Source organism: Euprymna scolopes, chromosome 43 (assembly GCF_053919585.1).
Source record: "Euprymna scolopes isolate OS-2025 chromosome 43, ASM5391958v1, whole genome shotgun sequence".
NCBI classification, from domain to species: domain Eukaryota; kingdom Metazoa; phylum Mollusca; class Cephalopoda; order Sepiida; family Sepiolidae; genus Euprymna; species Euprymna scolopes.
The window spans coordinates 16,121,976-16,145,169 of record NC_136524.1 but is presented as its reverse complement, the minus strand read 5'-3'; the positions used below and the strand labels follow the sequence as shown (position 1 = coordinate 16,145,169).

Genomic DNA, 23,194 nt, shown 5'->3' with positions numbered 1-23,194 from the left:
AACTCAAAATGGCTTACACTTCTAGAGCGGCAATCCTTGATGAGGTGTTTTTGGAGCGAGGCCCCGTGGAAGAGTTGTTAACCGACAACGGGACTGCATTCAAGTCAGTAGCAGTGCAGAAGTACTGAAGAAATGAAAGATCCAACAATTTTTCAGAGCTGCCTACAGACCCAGTAGCAACGGGATCATGGAGAGAAACCACCGCACCATAAAGGCAGTTGCGGAAAGAGAAGGCACCTCACCTGAGCAAGCTGTCTTCTGGTATAACATGTCACCTAAACTGGGACAAGTACCAGAGACGGTCCCGCAACTGTCAACGTTTGCATATTCCTGGAGACATCCCAGAATGGAGCCGGCAAGCCGAGAAGTAGAGGCCATAGGGACAATTAAACTCGGGGACGAGGTATGGGTGAAGCCACCGGAGGCGCAATGCACCACACAATGGAGTAGAGGTCGCGTGACTGGGAGGAATACTAGTAACAACATTGTGGTGGAAGGAGTCCCGAGGCACATTCTCGACGTCAGATCAGTGGAGGGCGAAGCAGTGGAGGGTAGTGTGCAGCGACAGGAGGAGGACGAGACACCTCAGAGGCCAAGTAGAGAGAGGCGACCACCACAGTGGATGAGAGACTACGAAATGTGATCTTGAGATCAGGGAGGCATGTGGTTAGAAGCAAGAAAGACAAGTCTTACCATGGATGCTCAGCGAGTGAGTTCAGGCGAAGAAAAGGAAGAACAAACATGGCGGCAGCATTTTTATTTTGTCCGTTCTCGCGTAATCTCATGTGTGCATGAAGATGGAAACTATAAAACAATGTTCTTTTCTCGGTGCTGGGAGATTGTTCCCGATCAGGCAGGAGAGAAAGCAACGAGAGTAGAGACAGAGGACTGTAGCGATAATCTTTCTTGAACATTCCGTTTGTGTATTTGAGGTGAAACCCCCCCCCCCATTATACTTCAATCTACTTCTTGAGTTTTCTGATTGGCTAAGAAATTCAGTTTTTGTCCAGCTGCTTATATAAACATAAATATTGAATATAAAAAAATGTTGCCTCTCCTGTTCAATATGTTTATTTGTTAAACTGCTGCCATATTTTGTTAAATTCTAAGTGAACAAAAAAATATTGATCTAAAATTTTTAAGTGTGGAAGACCAAACATATTCATAAATTATTGTTAACATTATGTAAGAGATGTTTTTGTACACGTTTTTATGAGTTGGAGTAACACTTTGTAAAATACAACCATAAGAGTGATTCTCTCCATTTATTTTCATTAAAGAGAAAATACAGTTATAATTTCATTCAGTGAAAAGAATAATTTAAAATTAAAAACAAATATAGCATTAATGAATTTGTTGGAATATTTAAAAGAAAAGGAAAATTTACTAAAACTAAAATCAAAATCTTTATAAAACAATAATTTGCTCTGATTTAAAAAATACAATTATAAATATTATTCTCCTAAATTATTTGCACAATAATTTTTGAACAAATCCCTCTGAGAACTTTTTATTAGATTTACAAACATTTTTGTTCAGATTATTCTTAAAACAATTTATTTGCTATTGAATTAAACTATAATTACAAATAGTATTCTAATTTATTCTTGCAATAATTTAGATTTAAATTAAATGTTTATCTGCCAGCTGACCTTGTTTATGCATTCCCTGCCAGCATTTTGTCAGACTCATTCTAGCCTTAGTGGTCATCTTGGAGGCATCTCATCTTATACTACTCTACTTTGGACCATGCCTGAATGATTTTAAAGTCAAAATACTTAATTTTCAAACTTTAATTCCAGCCCTAATTTGAAAGTTTTAAAACATTGATTCAGATCATCTTTTTCCAGTTATTGTAGATAAAAATATGGCTGTGGGAAATTCTAAAGTGATTTTGAAGTCTTTAAACTGTTATTTTGAAAATAAGTATAATGATAGCCAGGAAATTATTTTCCACTTGACAGTTAAATATTTCAAAATCTTTATATAAAAACATAACAATTGAACCTTGAGTTGTCTAATTTCTTTTTTAAATCGTATTTTAAGGTATTGTAGCAGATTTATGTGTTTTTACTTCAGATTATTTGAAAACTATTAATTTTCAGAAATTTTTATTGACATATTTTGATTCCTTACACAAAAATATGCTTATATGAGTTTAAACATATATTTTTACACAAAAATATGCTTATGAGTTTTACCATATATTTTTACACAAAAGGTGTTGAAATGGAGCACAATAATAGTTATAACTTTATTTTTAGTCAGATTTTTTTTAATTTAAGATTCTTTCTTAGATTATTAGGCTAAATGCTATTTTTGAAATGTTTAAAGTAATTTCAATCATTTTTTTCACATGTTTTATTAATTATATAGAAAAGTTTGTTTTTTTTAATCTGATCACTTTTTAATGATATGTATTGGCATTTACACTTATTGCCTCTACACGATGTTGTAGACAGGTTGCAATTCCATCTATATTGTATGGGTTAGGATTAAAATGGAAGTTGAGATATTGTTCACTGAAGATAGACTTGCAGTGTCTTAAATTGATAATTTATGTGTGGTCTTCAGGTGGGTGAGCTAACTTGTCTGCTAATGAATAGGTTATATCTTTTAAGTAATGACTTAGTTGGTGGAATGTTGAGCCTTGACATGGCCGCAAGACAAATGAAGAAACCTGGAAAGCAAATGGACAAAATGTGATGGTGATAATAATAACTAAGATAAGAAAACTAGTCCAAAAATAATAATTCTTCATTCCAAAATGACTAACATATATTAAGCTATTCATTTGTTTTTCTTTCAGAAATTGGGTTATACGCCGGATTTTGTACAATATTCTTTGTTGCCACATCTTAAAGCTATCAAGAAAAAAGGTAAAATAATTAATTTAATAATGAAACTAAATTTAACATATGATTGAAATAATCCAATAAAGAAAAATAGAAATTTGACATCAACAACAAAAAAATATTGTTTTCATTTATATAAAAGGTGCCTTCAACAAGTATCCAGACTTTTTCATATGGGCACTTTTATTAATAGGACACACATGAAACTCTAGTACCCTTTGAAGTAATCTCCTTTGGCTGCAATGCACTTGTACTGTTCTAACAACTTTGGAAGGCCCCATGGAAGTCCTTTTATGTGAGCATGTCAATGATCCTCACCATAGCCTCTTTCATCTCTTCAATTGTCCTATAATGACAGCCTCTAAGGTTTTCCTTGAGCTTAGGGAATAACAAAAAGCCATAGGGGGCAAGGTCTGGACTATAGGAAGGGAAAGGAACTGTCTTGATGTCCATTTTGGTCAAATAGTCTGTGAAAAGGATGAAGTTGTGGATTGGTGCATTATCTTGGTGGAAATACCACTGACTCGATTTGAAGAGTGCTGGCCTCTTCCGATGGAATCTGTTCTTGAACTCCCTTATAACCTCAACATAGTATTCCTTGTTGACTATCAAAAAAAGGGATCATAAGTTTCTGGATGGATTTGCTCTGTCTGGCCTTCTTGGGTCTGGGAGAGCTAGGATGCTTCCTGTTATGGTGAGATATGTAATCACCACGAGAACATTTTAAATAAGAGACTGTGTCACCGGTCACTGGATATACAGAAGGAGAGATTCTTCCTGGACTGAACACGAAAAACACTACACATTATCTCTTTATAAATACCTTAATAAACCTTCATTTTCTTTATTTAAACCCAGAGTACATATTTATTCCTTTATTTCCTTCATGGAATACTGTCTCTTGATTATCCTTATATTATCGCCACCACAGTATATATCAAATCTAACTGAAGAAAAAAATTCTTCGGTTAGATGTAAACTTTGAGAGAAAAAAATTTTCAAAATTCATTGAAAGCAAAAGATTGCCACCCATTTACGCAAGTAAAAAGAATTTTTATGTTCTTATTAACAAATTAAACTCTGTTTTGTTTTGTTTTGTTTTTTTGTTTTTTGAACTTGGGAAAAGTTGACGTCATAACATACGTAAATTGTTTGAATTTTCTTCATAAGAAATATTTTTCATCTCATTTTACAAATTCTTTTTTTTTTGAAAAGCGATTCAGAGGTGTTTTGTTTTGGTTAATATGATAAAAACTAACAAAATATACTGTGGGAAATATTTTTTCTTTCATAAAGAAAATTTAAAAAAAAAAGAAGTTTATGTATATTTGAAAAAGACAAAAAGGATCTCTTGAAATTTGTAACGTGTTGATATTTTGTACGGTGAATTTTTCTGAACATTTCTCACTGTTGACAATTTTTTTCATCACGAAATCAGTGAAGGTGAGTATCTTGTTTGAACAAAATTTTGTATATTCGTATTATTTGGATCCATCGGACTACTGTTCTCATCTTGAGTGTGATTTTCACAACGTTTCGGTTGATGTAACCTCCGACCTTCTTCAGGTGTATCTTGTCAAACTCGGGAATGTTTCTGTCGAACTCGGGAATTTGGACGGAATTTCGAGCGGAACCCTTTATTTATTTCAAGGGGGTAGTGTGCTCTTGTTCCATCAGCCATGACTGGATAGAGGTCCTAAGTAATTTGCAATTGTATTTTTCGGTCACCCATTGAACCTTCAACCTTCAGGAGAATATCACTTTTTACAATTGATTTTTCCAACACTAACCACTGCGCCACAGGTCCTTGCAGACAATTCTAGTATGAATTTTAGGAGCCTTAAACCTATTTTTATTCCCGAGTTTGACAGAAGCACTCCCGAGTTCAACAAGATTCACCTGAAGAAGGTCAGAGGTAACATTGACTGAAACGGTGTGAAAATCACACTCAAGATGAGTAGTTCAATGAATCCAGATAATATGAATGACCAATCCTCATCTCAAAAATTCAGAAACGTCAAAATTTTGTGTATACATTGACTTAATATTTGTGCATTTAAAAAAATAGCTTCAGAACAAATAAAAACGTTGATGAAAACGTTAACTGAGAGGTTGATTGCTCAGCAAAAAGCCCAAATTAACTTTCAAAAACAGATGTTTGGCAGGAGCGTTTTGAAACGCTTGTCATACAGCAAACTGAGATAACCAACTATTTTGTGAAACTGCTTTGTCACAAAAATTTAATGATAGTGCATCTAGATTTTTTTCAGCAGTGGGCATAGTTAACTCACTAGCTGAGTTCAAATACCATCCAGAAAGAGGTGACATTTTTCCCGCCTTTTATCGTAGGTTCAAGATGATCTTTACAAAAAGATGTGAAAAATGGTCTGACAAAGAAAAAAAATCACACTCCTACTTCAGAAATTGGGTACGGAGAAAAATACAAAATTTATAAATTTGATTTGACCAAAAACCGGAAAATATTTCTTTTTCGGAAACTGTTGGAATTTTGTACTCAATATTTGGTGAAAGAGACAGCCTTTTTCATACAAGATATAAGTGTCTAAACATACAAAAAAAAAGAAACTGATGATATTGTCACATAATCAAGTAAAGTCAATATCTAGTGTGAACTATTTAAATTAAAAGATCCATCAGTTAGCATGTTTAAGTGTTACATATTTGTCCAGGGACTAACAGCACCGAAGGACAAGGATTTGAGGTCAAGAATTTTATCAAGATCTAGAAATGAACTTGCAGAAAGTGACAGAAGAATGCCAGAAGTTGATAAATGTGAAAAGGAACTACACTAGGAGAGATGGAAAAGTTACATCCCAGGTACAAATAGTGAAACAAAAACATTTCCCAAGAACAAAGGAAAAAGTTTTGAATATTGGAGCTGTGCGGATTCGCACTTAAGAAAAAATTTCTCTTTTAAAGACCAACCTTTTTATTCTTAAGTTCTTGCTTTTCAGAGATTTTTTTATTTTCTGAAAATCTATTTATTATCATTTAAATACAATAATGTACTGAAACAACCTAGATGTATATTTTCCTAACAATTTGGATACATTAATAATTGAATAATAACATTGTACTGTAATAATACAATTTAACTTTCAATATTATATAACAAATCATATAAAATTATGTTTGACAAAATAAGAAAATTTATATTAAATACAAACTTTACATAACACTGGACATAGGAAATAATGTGGGTTTTGCTTATATTTGTAAATTTTCACATAATGAAAATAATAAATAACAGTCTCGACCCAGCATTGCCTGGAAATAATGATGTTGATGATTTTTTTTTTTATTCTTAAATATATAAATAATTTTATATTAATAACTATCATTCCATTGCTTTTATTTTATAAAAAGAAATTGCATAAACATTAACAAAGTAAATGTTGATGATAATTATAAAGAATAAATTACAAAAATTTTCTTCATACTTAAGTATGAAGAAAATCGTTGTAAATTATGTTGAAAGAACAGGAATGAAAAGTAAAAATCTGAAAATCCCTAAAGATATTAATTTCAATTGACTAATCACAAAATTAAAAAAAAAAAATTGGATATTGCTATGGTTCAAACTGATAGTTTCAATCTTCGATTGCTTCATGTGTAACTATTAAACCAGTGTGGCAAGTGTTAGAAGTGTCAATGAAATGCAACACAGAAATGAAACATATCACATTCACCTTTTTTCTTTCCTTCTTTTTGGTTCAAACATAAGTATGATCTGATCAAACAAGCAAAAGAATTTAGTTCTGTTTAAATATACCAATGTAATGTACTTATGAAAAGGTGTTATACTTTTTATAACCTCTAAAAATTGGAATTAAATCTAGATTTAAATACAGAATAATATAGAATGATATGCCATAAAAAAGAAGACAGCAGCAAGGTCACTGTTCTCATTACAGAAAAACATCAGTCTGAATAGTTGGTTGTTATGAATGAAAATTTATTACTATTATCATGATAATAAAGTAATTGTAAAAAGAATTGGCTCTTTAGGAAAAGCAGAAATATTTTTCTTTGAAACACTGATGTTTTTAAAGCTAATTTCTCTTCAACAGTTTGTATTTTGGAGATGGAACTCTTTTCGAGATAAGTCGCAGCTATATTAATTTTACTTTTTATCTTTTTAGATTCAAATGTTAATAACTACATTTTATTTCAGTATTTAATTTATATTTTTATTTTCTGATTGTTTTATTTAATAATTAGCGTTTCTCGTCCATAAATGTTTATTTTACCTACCTAGTTGATTGCATAAATAGATTAGGCAATTGTATTCATTTGCAGTTCATGAGAGGGGAATCTATCACCATACTTTCCCTTAACCTCACCAATTGGACTTTTATTAAGTACAATACTTAATAAAATATTTTTCTTTTTTTTTTTTAATGGAGAATAGAGAACACACTGTGGATGCATTATCGGCAGCTACCGTTACTCTCGCTTCTCTTTATTTGTCCCTCAGTCCTCGTTTTTCAATGAGTGATTTTTCTGACAAAGGGAGAAGAAAAAGCTGTATTATAGGTTGGCAGTATTTTGCGTGAGCAGTCGCCAGAGATGTCGGGAATTTTCTGTTTCTATATCTATCCTTGTAGCCATGTCACTAGTAAGGGTGCTGGAGGTATCTGGGCTGACATTTATCCACCTGATAGTCCAGGACCACTAAGGAGGCTGTCCTATCAGCAGGTACAAAGTACTGGAGCTGCTGTATTGCCATTTGGTGAATGGATTCTAGACCATGCAGTAGCTTCTGGTGGGGCCTCTGGATACCATATTAGTAGGTAATTGTTACATCTTTACCTTATCATGTTCTACAAAAAAAAAAAAAATTTCTTCGTTTCTTTTTCTCTCTTAGTTTCCCTCTCTGTCCTGCTTTAAGCAAGTCTGATGACCTAGTCCACAAATTCCAAAACTCCATCATGACAAGTTTCAATAAATACACGATTAAACCCGGGTCTCCAACTTCCAACGTAGACCCCCACTACCATGTCTCCTTCTCTAACATCAGGGGTCTACGTTCTAACCTTCCAGAGGTTGAAACCTAATTACAGGAGACTAAACCAGACCTATTATTTCTAAGCGAAACTGGCATTGAACAAACTATTTCTCTAGGTGAGTTCGTAATTAAAGGATACTCTAATTTAACTTCCAAATCTGACCCCCAAGATCGCCATGGGCATGGAATATGTGCCTATATTTAAGATGGCTTTCCATGTGGTAGGGACATCTCCAGAGAAGATCCTAACTTACCCTATATGTGCTTCTGTATATGTACTGCATTTATATTTACTCTCTATCGCCCACCCACCCACAACAGCGGAGTTACTATCTTTAAAAGCATATCTGAGAAAAGTCCTATTTGCTTATCCTTCAGCTAACATTCACATATGTGGAGACTTCAATGTTCACAATGTGGAATGGTTGACCCACTCAAACAAGACCGATGATGAGGGAAGGTTCTGTCATGATTTCTCCATTGCTTATGACTTCACTCAGATTGTTCACAAACCCACCCGTATGCCCAACACTGGCGGCCAGTATGCACGTCTCCTAGACCTTTTTCTCACAACTTGCCCTGAACTATGTTCAGTTTCCATTCTGTCTCCTCTTGGATCTTCCGACCACTCTGTTGTATCAATTAAGATAAAAATGAAATGTAAAAAGTCTTCAGACGTACCTTTCCATCGTACAGTATATCGATACACTATGACTGACTGGGATAGCTTCTGTACATTTATATCATATCTACCTCTGCATTCCATGTTTAACAAAGATGTGTCCTCTATAGTATCAGACCTGACAGAATGGTTAATTGTAGGTATAGACCATTTCATACCCTCGAAAAAGTTCCAGCAAAAACCTAACAGCCAGCCATGGTTCTCTCCAGAATGCACACAGAAATCACTTTTTCCATTGCTTCTAACATAATAGATGTATGGAGACTAAAGCCGCTTTCAGGACTGCCAGCAATCATTGTAAGAAAGTAATAAAGAACGCAAGAGAGTTGTATGCTCAGTCCATCAAGTCCAAAGTAGCTGAGCAGCAGCTTGGCAAATAGCAAACAGAATCCTGAACAGAAGCATGTGCTCTATCCCAACTCTCATAAATGGACCTGAGGTAATCTCGTCAGCATCAGACAAAGCCAAACTCTTTGCCAAGAACTTTGCAGCTAATTCTACCCTTTGCAACCAATGCCGCCAACCCCCAATATTTCCTCCTGTATCAGAAAACATGCTATGTGATATATCTGTACGTGATGTTGCCTAGCTAATCAAAAACCTTGATTCCAGTAAAGCTACCGGCCCTGCCAGTATTCCAATTATAGTACTCAAAAACTTACACCAGAACTAGCACCCATACTTACAAAACTGTTTAAACGTAGTCTTAAGGAGAATTTCTTCCTATCACCCTGGAAAATCTCATTAGTATACCCTGTATTTAAGAATACAGGTGATCACTCATCCCCCTCTCAGTACAAGCCAATAAGTTTCCTGTGTGTCATGAGTAAGTTGCTGGAATCTGTGTTAAATAGAGAAGTAATCAACCATCTCAACAAAAATAACCTTCTTATTATTATTAGTGACACTCAATATGGTTTCCGTTCTGCTAAATCTACAGCAGATATGTTTACAGTTATTTCTCATAGGATTAGTGAATCTCTCAAGGGAGGCAACCTTTCTAGGGCAATTGCTCTTGACATATCTAAAGCCTTTGATAGGGTATGGCATAAAGGTTTACTTCACAAAATCTCCAGCTATGGTATAGCTGGAAATGTCTTCTCAATTATTAAATCATTTCTCTCTGATAGATTCATAAGAGTAGTAGTTGATGGGTAAAAAATCAGAAGCTCACAGTATAAATGCTGGAGTCCCTCAGGGGTTCATCCTGGGCCCAACTTTTTTCCTGATCTACATTAATGATCTTTCAAATCACATCCTTACATCATTCATAGACATTTATGCTGATGACACTACCCTCTATGGTAGCATATCTAAGACCGTAAATGACCAAGTTGTCTCCGATTCTCTCTCCTCTGATCTTGAATACGTGGTACAATGGGGACAGGAGTGGCTGGTTACTTTTAATGCATCTAAAACCAAACTTCTATCTTTACATCAACGTTCTAATCCCCATCTGGCAGCAATTGAAATGAATGGCTCTCGTCTTGGGGAGGCCTCATGTCTTGACAAGCGTCTTGACCTTTACTCCTGATCTTAAATGGAGCACGTACATCAAATCTGTTGCCAAGGTCGCTGGAAAAATGGTGAAATCCTTCTATCGATCCAGTAGATCAAGTCTGTGGTCAAGGTCGCTGGGAAAATGGTGGGATCCTTCTACTGCTCCAGAAGATATCTCACTAATGATGCAATTCTCTATCTGTATAAAAGCCAAGCACGTCCAAGGATGGAGTACTGCTGCCACATCTGGGTAGGAGCTGCTAAAAACAGTCTATCCTGCCTTGACAGAGTATAAAATAGACTTCATGGCTTGGTGGGGGATGACCTTTTCTCTATCCTGCAACCTCTATCCCACAGAAGAGACATTGCGAGCCTGTCTCTGTTTTATCTGCCCCCCCCCCCCCCCCCGCCAATCTTTCACGAAAAACACCCGACTAGCTGAAACCACTGTCAATAATTTTTCCCACTCTTTATCCGTGCCTAAATCAAAACGTAGATTCCATGAACAAAGCTTCTTTCTTAGAAATGTACGGCTGTGGAACTCTCTGCCGCTTGCCTGTTCCCCCCCCCCCCGAATTTAACTTGGATTTCTTCAAGTCCAACACAAACAAATTCCTGATGAACTGCCCCCTTAAGTAATGACATCTTATCAAATCCCCAATACTAACTATTACTACGATACTATCCCATTGATTACTGTACACACAATAACCCTTATCCCCGAGTGGCTCCTGGGCCTTGATAAGTGATTCTTTCTGTCTATTAAAGTTTGTTTGATTAATAACAGTAGCTTTCAAAATATGAAGGTGGAAAAAATTCTTAATGTTTAAAATTTTTTTCTAAAAAGAATGTACACATTCTGGTTGTTCAGTAAGTGTGAACCTGTATCAATTTAGTTGGTTTTGAATTGACCAATTAGAAGCATTGTCTTCCATTTTTTGTAAATCTTTAACTCCTATCTTGTATTTGTATAAAAAGCAATTTAAAAAGGCAATGTGGACAGATTTTGTAAGTGTTAATAAGATTAACAGTTGATATGATTCTGTGTTGTCCTAACTTTATTTATTATGTCTCCTTGGGGCATCTCTGACTTTAATTCCTAATCTTATTTTAACATTTGATTAAATAAACTAAAAATTATTTTTTAATCTCACACACATGCATGTACAGACACTTGCTTCAATATTTTGGATGCGTTCCAAGGATGTACTTATTGAGTAAGAGAGGATGTAAGTTGAAGTGACATGTTGCAACACTAGTTTCACTTCAATAATCATAATTTGTAAACTACTAATCCAATTAGGCTCAAATGTTGGCATGTACTCTTTGAAGGTTAGTATTTTATAAAAACCATATGCATTTGCTATTAGTGGTGTCAGAGACATTAAATTACAATTTGTGTTGCATGCATGTTACATTATAGAATTATTAGTTGAAGGCTAAATTAAGAGTTCATGCTTCAACTTCATTCATTTGAGATTCGTTAGAATCATAGCGTTTGATTAACAGAAAGGAACACACAACTCTACATTATTGTTTGTATTTTGTCACATTACATCTTCATTAGTATTGAAATATCTTCGAATTTGATTAGTTTTAAATTATTTGCATTTCTTTATAAACTGCCATATCTGATCTTTTTCTGGGGGGCAAAACATTTTTGAGTCACTTAAAAGATTTCAAATAATTCAACAATAAATCTTAGAAACAAAAAGAACAAATTCAGTTATTTTTATTGATTAATAAGAAATTTAATCAATATAATATTAAATAATCTTAAATTACATAAACTTTTAAAAATTAACAGAAAACTAATTACAATGCTTTGATTTTATTCGAAGGCTTACTTTAATGAATAATAAGTATTATAAATTGTTGCATATATGTTTATTTTATACTAGCATGGGTGCCCGGCGTTGCCCGGGTGTTTGGAGGTGTATGCTGAGCAAAAAAAAAGGGGGTAATTTTTTAAACTTTGCCCCCTATTATGACCCCTGAAAATTTATTGTTTTGGCCTCAAATCAAGTTATTAAGTTAGATCCATGTCCACGGAACCTATATCTAACATTTCAAGTGTGTAGACCCAAAATTGTCGGAGAAGTTTGGTAGAGTTCTCAAAGCTCAAATCGTTGAACTTTGACCCCTTAATCGCCAAATTTCTGGCTAAAAACCGATCACATAGATTTTTCCAAATCTCAGTACCCTGTATATCAAATTTCGAGTCTGTAGACTAAAAATTGACAGAGTTATATCGTAGGGAAATGTACACACACACACACACACACACACTTTCACTTTTATAGATATATAGATTTAAAATTTGAGTCTGACAGAATGACAAAATTATATTGCAAACCGATATATTAAACAAACGAACTTCAAAGAGACAAATGAACACATAAGTAAAAAAAAATTGTATTAGAAAACATTTCTTGATTATTCCACGTCTTTTTTTTTTACAGACCTGACGACTGAGGTTCGCTCTTAATAAAAATTGTTTTTTTATAGTCTTAATTTTGACTTCCCTTTTCATAAAAAACTAAAAAAAATCAAGAAAGAAAAGAAATTTAATTTTATTCTTTTTTCATTAATTTCTTTCTGTGCAAAGCAATTCTTTCAAACTTAATCTGTTTCCAAAATGTTTTTATTTTATTCCCCTCCCCCTTCATTCACTGTAAGTTTGGGAAAAGGTGTTATAAATAAAAAAAACTATACAAAATACTATTAAAAACCCGCCGAATATATGTCAACCTATGTCACGGTAACATATATTGAGCGAGTTTTTAACAGTATTTTAACCGGTTTTTTATTTATTACACCTTTTTCCAAACTTACCGTGTTAAAGAGAGAATCGGCCGCCATCTTTAATTTTCCAATACATCGGTAAACACTGTATGGTTTTCGAGCTGAATAAACATGTTACATTGAATAAAAACACGAAAAATATATCCAGTTTGGTAGAAAAGTAACTTATCTTGCCTTTGATAACATTTATTTGTTATATATTTGTTTTTTTGACAACTTTTTCGAATCTATGTGTACAGTAATACAAACCCGTTTTTCGAGCTGAATAAATATGTTACATTGAATAAAAACACGAAAAATAAATCCAGTTTGGTAGAAAGTAATCTATCTTGCCTTTGATAACATTTATTTGTTATATATTTGTTTTATGACAACTTTTTCGAATCTATCGAGTGAACGCGCGTTTTTTTTTTTTAGTTTAGTTTCATATATATATATATATCTTTCTAGCTTAAAAAAAAGTTTTAAAATTTTATCAGCCGGCATAATTTATTTTTAAATATTGAAAAATTTCAGGAAAATTAATTTTTGCTAGATTTTTAAAACATGTGTGTCAACAGCTTAAAAAAATCGTCTCTTCAAACGAACATGTTTTTAAGAGGAATACCTTGTGAACGTGTGTGCGTGTATGCGCGCGTGCTGGGTAGTAGTACTACTACTAATAATCTTTCCAGCGTTTGTTTTCGTGTGTGCGGACGTGATGTCGTAGGTTGGATTGTAAGATTGTGTAAGTTTCGTATTTTTTTAATTTGTAAATAACAAGTTATGAAAAAATTAAACCCTTCCAAGATGGACAATAAATAAAGCCATAATATTTTATGGTAAAGGTAAGAGCGTAGGAACCATAGTTTTTTAGGAGATGTGATTATTGGATTAACCAATCAGAAATCGTCTGTGGCACACACATCTCTGTTTTTATAGATATATAGATAGATTTGCATTGTTAATCTAGGATGGGTATCCTTCAATCCTTCTTGTGTATAAGAGATGACTATAAGTATAGGTATCAGTTTTTGTCTTAGCAATAAATGAATTTGGAAAAGTGAGCAATTTCCAGAAAATGTCTCCATCTATCAATGACCACTTCCTTCTTGATAAAGAAATAAAGTATAAGCTGTTTTAAAGAATTTGCTGATCAGTGGAAACAATTCAATTATTTGCTAAACATGTACGATGCAAATCAACCCTCTAAAATATGCTTTATTTAATTTTTCAAAATCTTCAGAATAATATCACTTCAGTGCCAAATTTCAGATTATAAACATTTTTTAAATATTTCACATTATAAACATTTTTTAAATATTTATATATTATGTATATGTTTTCCACATTCAATAAGATTCCCTCCTGCCGTTTTGAAATTACCAACATAAATGATTTCATTTTATTAAATATAATTTACCATGGTCAAAGTAACTTTTATCAGATTTCATACAAACAAAAAATAATACAAAATATAGTTTATTTATCAAAGAGAATTTTTTATTTATCATAAAAACTTAATTTCTAAAAAAAAATCACAATTGATTAAAATTTAGTAAAACAAATAAAATTTTTTTACTTGCTTTATTGATGAACATGTAAAAAAGTATTTCCAATATTCAGATAAAAAAAAATTAATTCATTTCAAGAGGATAAGAGTAAAACGATATTAAATTTTATATTAAAATTAAAATGTTAACTTTATTTTTCTGTTCAAGGTTGATAGACAATGAAAGTGAGGGGACCTAATGTACAAAGACTTGGAAAATTTGATAATTTAGTTTAAATATTTCAAACAGATGCAATGAAAAACAACCACAATAGAGATAGGTGGAGGGGGAGGGAGACCTACTATAGCACTTTTATTTCACTAGTGATGCTTAGGATGTTTTTTGTTTTTTGGTAAACAGATGTAAATAGTTTTAAACAATTATAATTTCTAATCCAAAAATAGTTTTTATCTTTAAAATGGTTGTTCATTTCATTCGTCTTCTTTTAGGTGTTAATAGGTTAAAAAATCATTGTGAACTGATGACAACCTAACTACAAAAGGATTAAGAGTTTTCAAGTACATAGGCTTAATAAACAACCTTGCTCATCTTTTTGTTTTGTTTTGGTGCAATCTAGTCACTTTTCTATCACCTGACGTGGGATTATCAACATTAAAGCTGTTATTATTTATATAATAGCAGAGTTATTGGATAATATGGGATTAAATTATGACTGCCAATTATTATTTGATGTTCTATTTTTTTATATTTAATATTTTTCCTCACACTAGAAATTTATTGGCAAAATAAATAAAAAAGCTATCGCAAAGTTTTTTCCTAAAGGAGTAATATATTTTTGGAACAAATTATCTAAGCAGATTTAAAATATCATTAATGTAGAATATTTCAAAAATAAACTGGATAAGTTAAAATATAAATAATGAAAGAAGGAATTTACAACAGCATTTTTATATCTAAATTTTTGAGATGAGGATTGATTATTCATATTATTTGAATTCTTTGAACTGCTGCTCTCATTTTGAGTGTTATTTTCGGACCCTTAAAGCTATTTTTGTTTCTAAATATACATTCTTTTTACATATTATTCCTACATATATATATTTTTTTTATATTTACTATTTATTACTACACATTATTACTATATATATATATATATATATATATATTAAATCATATATATATATATATATATATATATATATATATATATATAATATATATATATATATATATATAGATTTAATGATTAGAAAGACCAGAGTGTGAAATTGTTTTTAATGAATATTAACTATTTACCAAAAATGAAATTGAAATTTTTTCTTTCAAATTTTAGAATTAATGATTCCAATTATTGTGTTAAATTCTATACTCGGTTTTCTTAGTAGGGTAACTGTTGCCCAACATATGTGCTGCTTCTTTGAATCGTTGTACTCTCTACCATTTTTCTTTCTATATAATTTTTACTTCATCCCTACCAATAGATAGTTTCCCAATTTTTAATTTAATTATGTAGTAATTCGTTACTTTGTAAAAACTAAATTGCTAAAATCTTGAGAAAAGCTAATGTCCCATCTTCTATGGGGTCATTTAGTATTTCTTAAAGGTTAGCAATTTTTTTTCATTTTTGCCTTTTTATGGTAAACCGGCAAAATGTTGGTTGTGAATAGGCAAAAAGAACTTCAATATTCATTTAAATGTAGAATATAAATGTTTTTTAAAAACAAAAAACAACATTTTTTAAAAAATGTGTTTTCACCGTACAAATCTTTTTCAATCTTAATCAGCAACATAGCATTTCTTAATGCTATTTTATCAAATAAATGTTACTAAAATTCTGTCTTGGAAATAAAATTTATCATTTGATTTCAGTTTTATACATAGAGTAATTTCTAGTATAGCTGTTACATTATTAGGTTCATCGGTCAGGATATCTGTAATATTAAATGGATAAGAAGGCTAGGTTTTTTTTTTTTTTGGAGAGAGGGAGATTCACCATTTATCAAAGCCCGAAAGCCACTTGAGTGAAAGGGTTAATGAATGTAAGGTGAAAGTTTAGAAATGTAAGGGTTAATGAATGTAAGGTGAAAGTTTATGGATGTAAGGGTTACTGAATGTAAGGTGAAAGTTTATGAATGTAAGGTAATGAATGTAAGGTGAAAGTTTATGAATGTAAGGGTTAATGAATGTAAGGTGAAAGTTTATGAATGTAAGGGTTAATGAATGTAAGGTGAAAGTTTATGAATGTAAGGGTTAATGATGTAAGGTGAAAGTTTATGAATGTAAGGGTTAATGAATGTAAGGTGAAAGTTTATGAATGTAAGGGTTAATGAATGTAAGGTGAAAGTTTATGAATGTAAGGGTTAATGAATTGTAAGGTGAAAGTTTATGATGTAAGGGTTAATGAATGTAAGGTGAAAGTTTATGAATGTAAAGGGTTAATGAATGTAAGGTGAAAGTTTATGATGTAAGTGTTAATGAATGTAAGGTGAAAGTTTATGAATGTAAGGGTTAATGAATGTAAGGTGAAAGTTTATGAATGTAAGGGTTAATGAATGTAAGGTGAAAGTTTATGAATGTAAGGGTTAATGAATGTAAGGTGAAAGTTTATGAATGTAAGGGTTAATGAATGTAAGGTGAAAGTTTATGAATGTAAGGGTTAATGAATGTAAGGTGAAAGTTTCTGAATGTAAGGGTTAATGGAATGTAAGGTGAAAGTATATGAATGTAAGGGTTAATGAATGTAAGAGTGAAAGTCTTATGAATGTAAGGTTAATGCATGTAAGGTGAAAAGTTTATGAATGAAGGGATAATGAATGTAAGGTGAAAGTTTATGAATGTAAGAGGGTAAATGAATGTAAGGTGAAAAGGTGAAGTTTTATGAATGTAAGGGTTAATGAATGTAAGGTGAAAGTTTTATGAATGTAAGGGTTAATGAAGGTAAGGTGAAAGTTTATGAAATGTAAGGGATTAATGAATGTAAGGTTGGAAGTTTATGAATGTAAGGGTTAATGAATGTAAAGGTGAAAGTTTATGAATTGAAGGGATAATGAATGTAAGGTGAAAGTTTATGAATGTAAGGGTTAATGAATGTAAAGGTGAAACAGTTTATGAATGTAAGGGTTAATGAATGTAAGGTGAAAAGTTTAGGAATGTAAGGGTTAATGAATGTAAGGTGAAAGTTTATGAATGTAAGGGTTAATGAATGTAAGGTGAAAGTAGAATTAAGTAATTGTCAATTAGTTGTCAAATTGGGTAAAAATTTGATTATTTGTGGGGATGGTTCAACAAGAACTTGTTAACATTAGATATGAAGGCTACTATTTTGTATTCAACTGGGAAGCAGGCCAGCGGAACAGTGTTCCACAGCTGTGCAGTTCTGGAAAATAGCTTTGTTCATGGAATCTGCATTTAGAATTAGGTACAGTTAGAGCATGGGGGAAATCGTATATAGTGGTTGTAACTTGTCGAGTGTTTTTTGTGAAAGTTTGGCAAGGGGAACGATAGATTGGAGTTGTTATGAAAATAACGATAGAGCAGAGAGAGACTCACAACGTCTTTTCTGTACAAAAGAGGTGGCAGGTAAGGGAAAAGTTCTTGGCAAAGAGTTTTGCTTTATCAGATGCTGACGAAATTTCTTCAGATTCATTGATGATAATAGGAATAGAGGACATGCTTCTGTTCAGGATCCTGTTTGTTATTTGCCAAAAACTGGTGGGAACCAAGCCGCTGTTCACCTGCTTTAAGATGCCATTACCAAAAGGACAATAACAACTAAGGGCAATAACTCTTCTCAACTTAGCAAGGTTACATAACTATCACAATGTTTCCCTTCTTTAACTGAAAGTGGACACAATGAATTGCTTAATAAATTTTATTTTATTTATTTAATTTTTTATTTTTGTTAATGGGAAAATGTAACGTTTATTCTTCTATGGGTGTAGGAAGCTTATTAGATCTAATTTCTGTGAAGCCTTTATACATCTTTGGAATCTTCTTAGCTCAAGATCCACGTGTGTGATTCCATATTACTCAGATGTTAAGGTGGTGTTTTAAGGACCCCTTGGGCAAAACAATAGCAGGAATGCCCAGGTGTGTGTAGGTGGTGTAGTAAGGAATCCCAAGGGGTGTAAAGAAGTGGTGGTAGTGGGGGAGGGGGGGGGAAAAGAACAGTAGGCAGAAAAAAAAAGTGGTAGTAGGCAGCCCGGTTCGAACCTGTAATGAGCAGGAGAAAAAAAGGGTTAAAAAATTGTGACGTCTTAGTCAATGTCTCAATCACCTGACCGGAAGTTTGGAACATCGAAATTAAGCATAGTCAATCGAAAAGAAGACGATGACTTGCTAAAATGCAATCCGTTTTTGTAGAAAACTGCTCAGTTGAGGGTGAAGGAATGAATGTTTTTGGCCAATTTTTTTATATTTGTCATCCAAGACATTGAGCTTCAAAATGAAACAGAAATGGTCAGGATCTGTCACCTGTGTCGAAAGTTTTTGCGAAACATACAAACAAACAAACACACACACATTTTGCCCTTTATATATATAGACTAGCATGGGTGCCCGGCGTTGCCCAGGTGATTGGAGGTGTGTGTGGAGAGAAGAAAAAAGTGTTAGTAGGCAGGCGGCTTCGAACTCATGACGCAAAGGCAGTAAAACTGAGATCTTACTCGCTGCACTACAGCGACAAAGGAAGTGAAAAACATTTAAATTTAGCAATTAAAAAGTTAAGTGAATGAGTTCACACAGGTGTGTAAATTTAACGAGGTCAAGCATCACGCCATAGGAGAAGGAAATGACGCACTTATCTTTGGCTCCAAGCCAGTTCATCTTTACACTCCACAAGATGTTGGGGAAAAGCAGCTCCCGATAAGTTGATGAAAATAAATGTAGATGCAACCTCTTTTTGTAAATCGGAGTTATTACAATCTAAGGAGTATATAAAAGTTCTAAGAAAGGGCAACCCCCTCCCCTCCGAGAACCCCTAGAAAAAAGCCTTTGCCGGACATACAAAAAGTTTGCACATGCAAACACACATTTTTGCTTTTATATTATAGATGAGCTAGAGGTGGGGACTGAGGGTCGGTTGTGTTAAGAGAAAGAACGGATGACTCTTGTTAGATTATTAAGCAAAACAAATAAAAAATATGTTTGTGGATCCTTTTGAGATATTCTCTCTTATCTGTTGAATGTATACGGTTTTTAACCAAATATGTTTGAATTGGAAAGGTATGGAAAAATAATGCATCAATTGTCCATCAAATTAGTGTGCATTATTCCATCAGATTCTTGTATTTCTCCAGTATCCATTGATTTATCTAGTCAACATTTTTTTTTCAAACAAAACTATAATTCAATAATATATGATATAAATGCTATGAAACCAAAGCCACCTTTAAAACTGTTTACAATCACTACATGGCCCTGTCGGTGGGGCATTACTGCCCCCCCTGCAGAGGGTAAAAGTCCCTCAATGGGGGTCCTGGATATGACCTTAAACTATATCCAGTGGTGAGGCCCCAGCTTGTGGGCTTTGGCGAGTGTGGAGCCACCCTTTAATTACCATTGCTCCCAGGTCCACTCTGACCCGGAGTGGTAGTACCTGTTAGGGTCCCAACTATGGGTTGAATAGAAACCGACGTGAAAACAACAAATATACTCTATTAAAAAAAATTTTCTTCAAAATCTTTGGATTCAGCATTAAATAACCCGAAAAGGATTGATATGCCATAAAACAAAAACAACCAACCAACCAACTAACCAACCAACAATGACTACAAAATAGTTGTAGAAAACGTGAAAGAGTCTTATGCCCAATCCTTAAGTCAAGCTTAATTCTCACAAGTTTTAGCAAATAATAATTAAGGCCATAAATAGATGTAAGACCTATATTCAATCTATTCCAATCATTAATGAATCAGAAATGGTTTCTTCAGCATCAGATAAAGCCAAACTTTTTGCAAAATATTTTGCATCAAATTTCACTTTTTGTGATCAACACCAACTATCTCCTGAATCCTTCCCCCCATGATGGTAAACACTCTGAATAATATCCATGTCTGGGATGTTGCCAAACTTATCAAGAACCTTAATGTCAGCAAGGCAACTATCAAAACTAGCTCTATTTCTTACAAAGCTGTTCAATCATTGTTTAAAGGAAAAATTGCTTAGAAAATTTTGTCAGTTTGCCGATTATTTAAATATACTGCAGACCAGTCTTTTAGATCTCAGTACAGATCAATTAGTCTCCTGATGAGTTGTTTGAATCTATCGAGAAGTTGTCAACCAGTTAAACAAAAATAAGCAATATGGATTTCATGCTGACTGTTAATATCCTGCAAGATCAGTGAATTTATTAATGGAGCCTTTCTTGCTAGAGCAATAGCTGTTAATACATCAAAGGTCTTTCATAAGAGTTTCACGCAAAGGTCTGTTTTGCAAACTTTCATGTCTATGGAATATCTGGAAATGTCTTTTCAACTATTAAATCCTTTCTCTTTCAAAATAGTTGTTGATATCCAAAGCACTTAGTATCAGTGCTGGTGTGCTACAAGGATCCATTCTAGACAAACTTGGAGATGACATAATCTTTTATGGCAACACTTTGAAGAGCATTAATAATCAAGATCTTTCTTATGCTCTCTCATTCTTTTGACTTGGAGCACATGATACAATTGGGAGAAAAGTATCTGGTTACGTCTAAAATCAAACATCCCTCCTTTTACTACTAACACTTGGATCCTCACTTTGCTTCAGTTTGAATGGGTAGAACCCCGCCCTCTGCTTTGATAAGTGTCTAGGAACTGAAGTAGAAGACTTGCATGAGATTTATTACTAAGGTTGCTGGGAAAATTTTTCATTCTATTGCTCCAGAAGGTACCTCACTCTTGACACAATTCTCTACAAGATTCAAATATGTCTTCAGTCGGAGTTTTGTTATCACATCTGGAGAGGTGCCACTCATAGCACTTTTTTCTGCATTAAAAGAATTCAAAACCGACTTTGTTGTCGTCTTCTCTTTCCTGCAGCCTCTTTCTCACAGAAGAGACATTGCTGATCTTTCCCTATGCTGTTATTATTTCTATGGTAGGTACTCAAAAACATTCACAACAAAAACTCTTTCAGCTACAACCACTGTAAATAATTTTCCTTTCTTGCTCTAGGTACCTTACGCTAAACAGAACTTTCATAAGCAGAGTTTCTTTCCAAAAACTATCTGTCAATGGAACACAATACCACAGGACTGTTTCTTGGCTGACTACAACATTGTTGTTTTCAAGTTCAGTGTTTACAAATTGTTGTTATAGTGTCCTTTAAAATAATCAAATCCTAATCCTCAGAGTGTTTTCTCACCAGCCACCTGACACTTATCCTTGAGTGTCCTTTGGGCCTTGATAAGCAGTGACTCATTAATACAAAAACTATTTTTAAATTAACTGATTAGATTAGAATATTTGAATAACAGACGATCATTGTAATGTCAGTTGAAAAAAAAATTAACAAATATAATACAAAATTTTCATTCAACCACATTAAACATTGAATTTAATTTTTAAAAAATATTTTTTGTAATATTTTCAAAGAATTTCATATTTTAAAAGAATTTAAAAACATTTTTTATTTAAGATGTAGTTAGAATTTTATTGAAATCTTCACAATTTTTGAAGCCTCAGCAAAAAATGTATAGCATTTAGTTGTTTCTTTAACCAAAACTTTTAAAGCAATATTCCCTACTAGTAAAGAGGTTTTTGAAGCCAACAATTATGTGTGGGTGTGAGCACATATGGTCTGATTAGTAGAGTGGAATGGAGGTGTAGCAGTGGTTAATGAAAGCAACAAGTTGAAAGAATGAAGATGTCGGTTAAAATAAGAAAATATAAGCAGAAATGAAAAATGCAATAAAATGAAGAACGACAATAACAAATTCAACTTTCACTTCCATTAAATGACAGTACCTACTCTCAATATTAAAAATAGAAACTCTTTCATATGCTCACGTACATATGAAAGTCATGTTTTCTTATGCCCAGCTGCATAAAGTATAATGAGATTTTTTGTTAAGAATTCTGTCTTCCTATGGATTTTGCATTGGTTAGATGGTGATAACCTCCACATTCCGTATTGGTAGAGAAACTTTTATTTTTTCTGGGTAGTTTTACATCCCAAATGGAAGTCTAATTACATCTATCTCAGCTCTTATTTCTGTTTTCATCTGAAGATAGCTTATTTAACACTCCATTTCTGTTTTGTTACACATGGTTGGGCACTTCCAAAAATTCTATCTTTGTTATTACATTCCTGAATTTTTTAGATGAGGATTGATTATTTATATTATTTGAAGTCTTTGGACTATTGTTCTCATCTTGAGAGTTGGAATTTTTTCTGTTTTTACACCAACAATGTATACCTCTCCCCCTGTGTATATATTTATATTTTTTATGCTGGTTCATGATTTATAAGTATAAAAATTATATTTTGATCCCGCATAGGCCCGTATTTAAGAATGACTGTCAAAGTACCACTAAAATATGGCCTATGTTTAATTGCTCTCTAAAGACAGGTGGCTGTCCTTCTCTTAATGAAGCGGCCTACCCAGGCATAAGTCTGTTCACTGATATGTTGGACCTGTTGCTTAAATTTAGGACAGATAGGTACGTGTTACTCACAGATGTCAGGAAAGCCTTTCTTATGATCAGGCTAAAAAAGGACTCGGATAAAAATAAATTCTGTTTTTTCTTGAAGTTATGTTGTATTGTGGTGTGGTCCCCAGGCTGGGAATCGTAGTAGTGCGTAGGACCCCCTGGCTGTGGCACATAGCAGTTTTAATTACGTCGAT

At 33.1% G+C, this 23,194-nt stretch overlaps 2 protein-coding genes across 3 annotated transcripts in view; one reads left to right on the top strand and one right to left on the bottom strand.

The window, feature by feature from the left end:
* Positions 1-23,194, top strand: part of LOC145268211 (uncharacterized) — a 227,321-nt gene that overhangs the window by 83,958 nt on the left and 120,169 nt on the right. For both annotated transcript variants that reach the window (XM_080123510.1, XM_080123511.1), the window contains exon 4: positions 2,810-2,879. In XM_080123510.1, coding sequence (XP_079979636.1) covers positions 2,810-2,879 — 70 coding nt within the window. The remainder of the gene's footprint in view (positions 1-2,809; positions 2,880-23,194) is intronic.
* LOC145268208 (C-Jun-amino-terminal kinase-interacting protein 4-like) overlaps positions 1-23,194 on the bottom strand; it is a 405,923-nt gene that overhangs the window by 369,109 nt on the left and 13,620 nt on the right. The window lies entirely within an intron of this gene.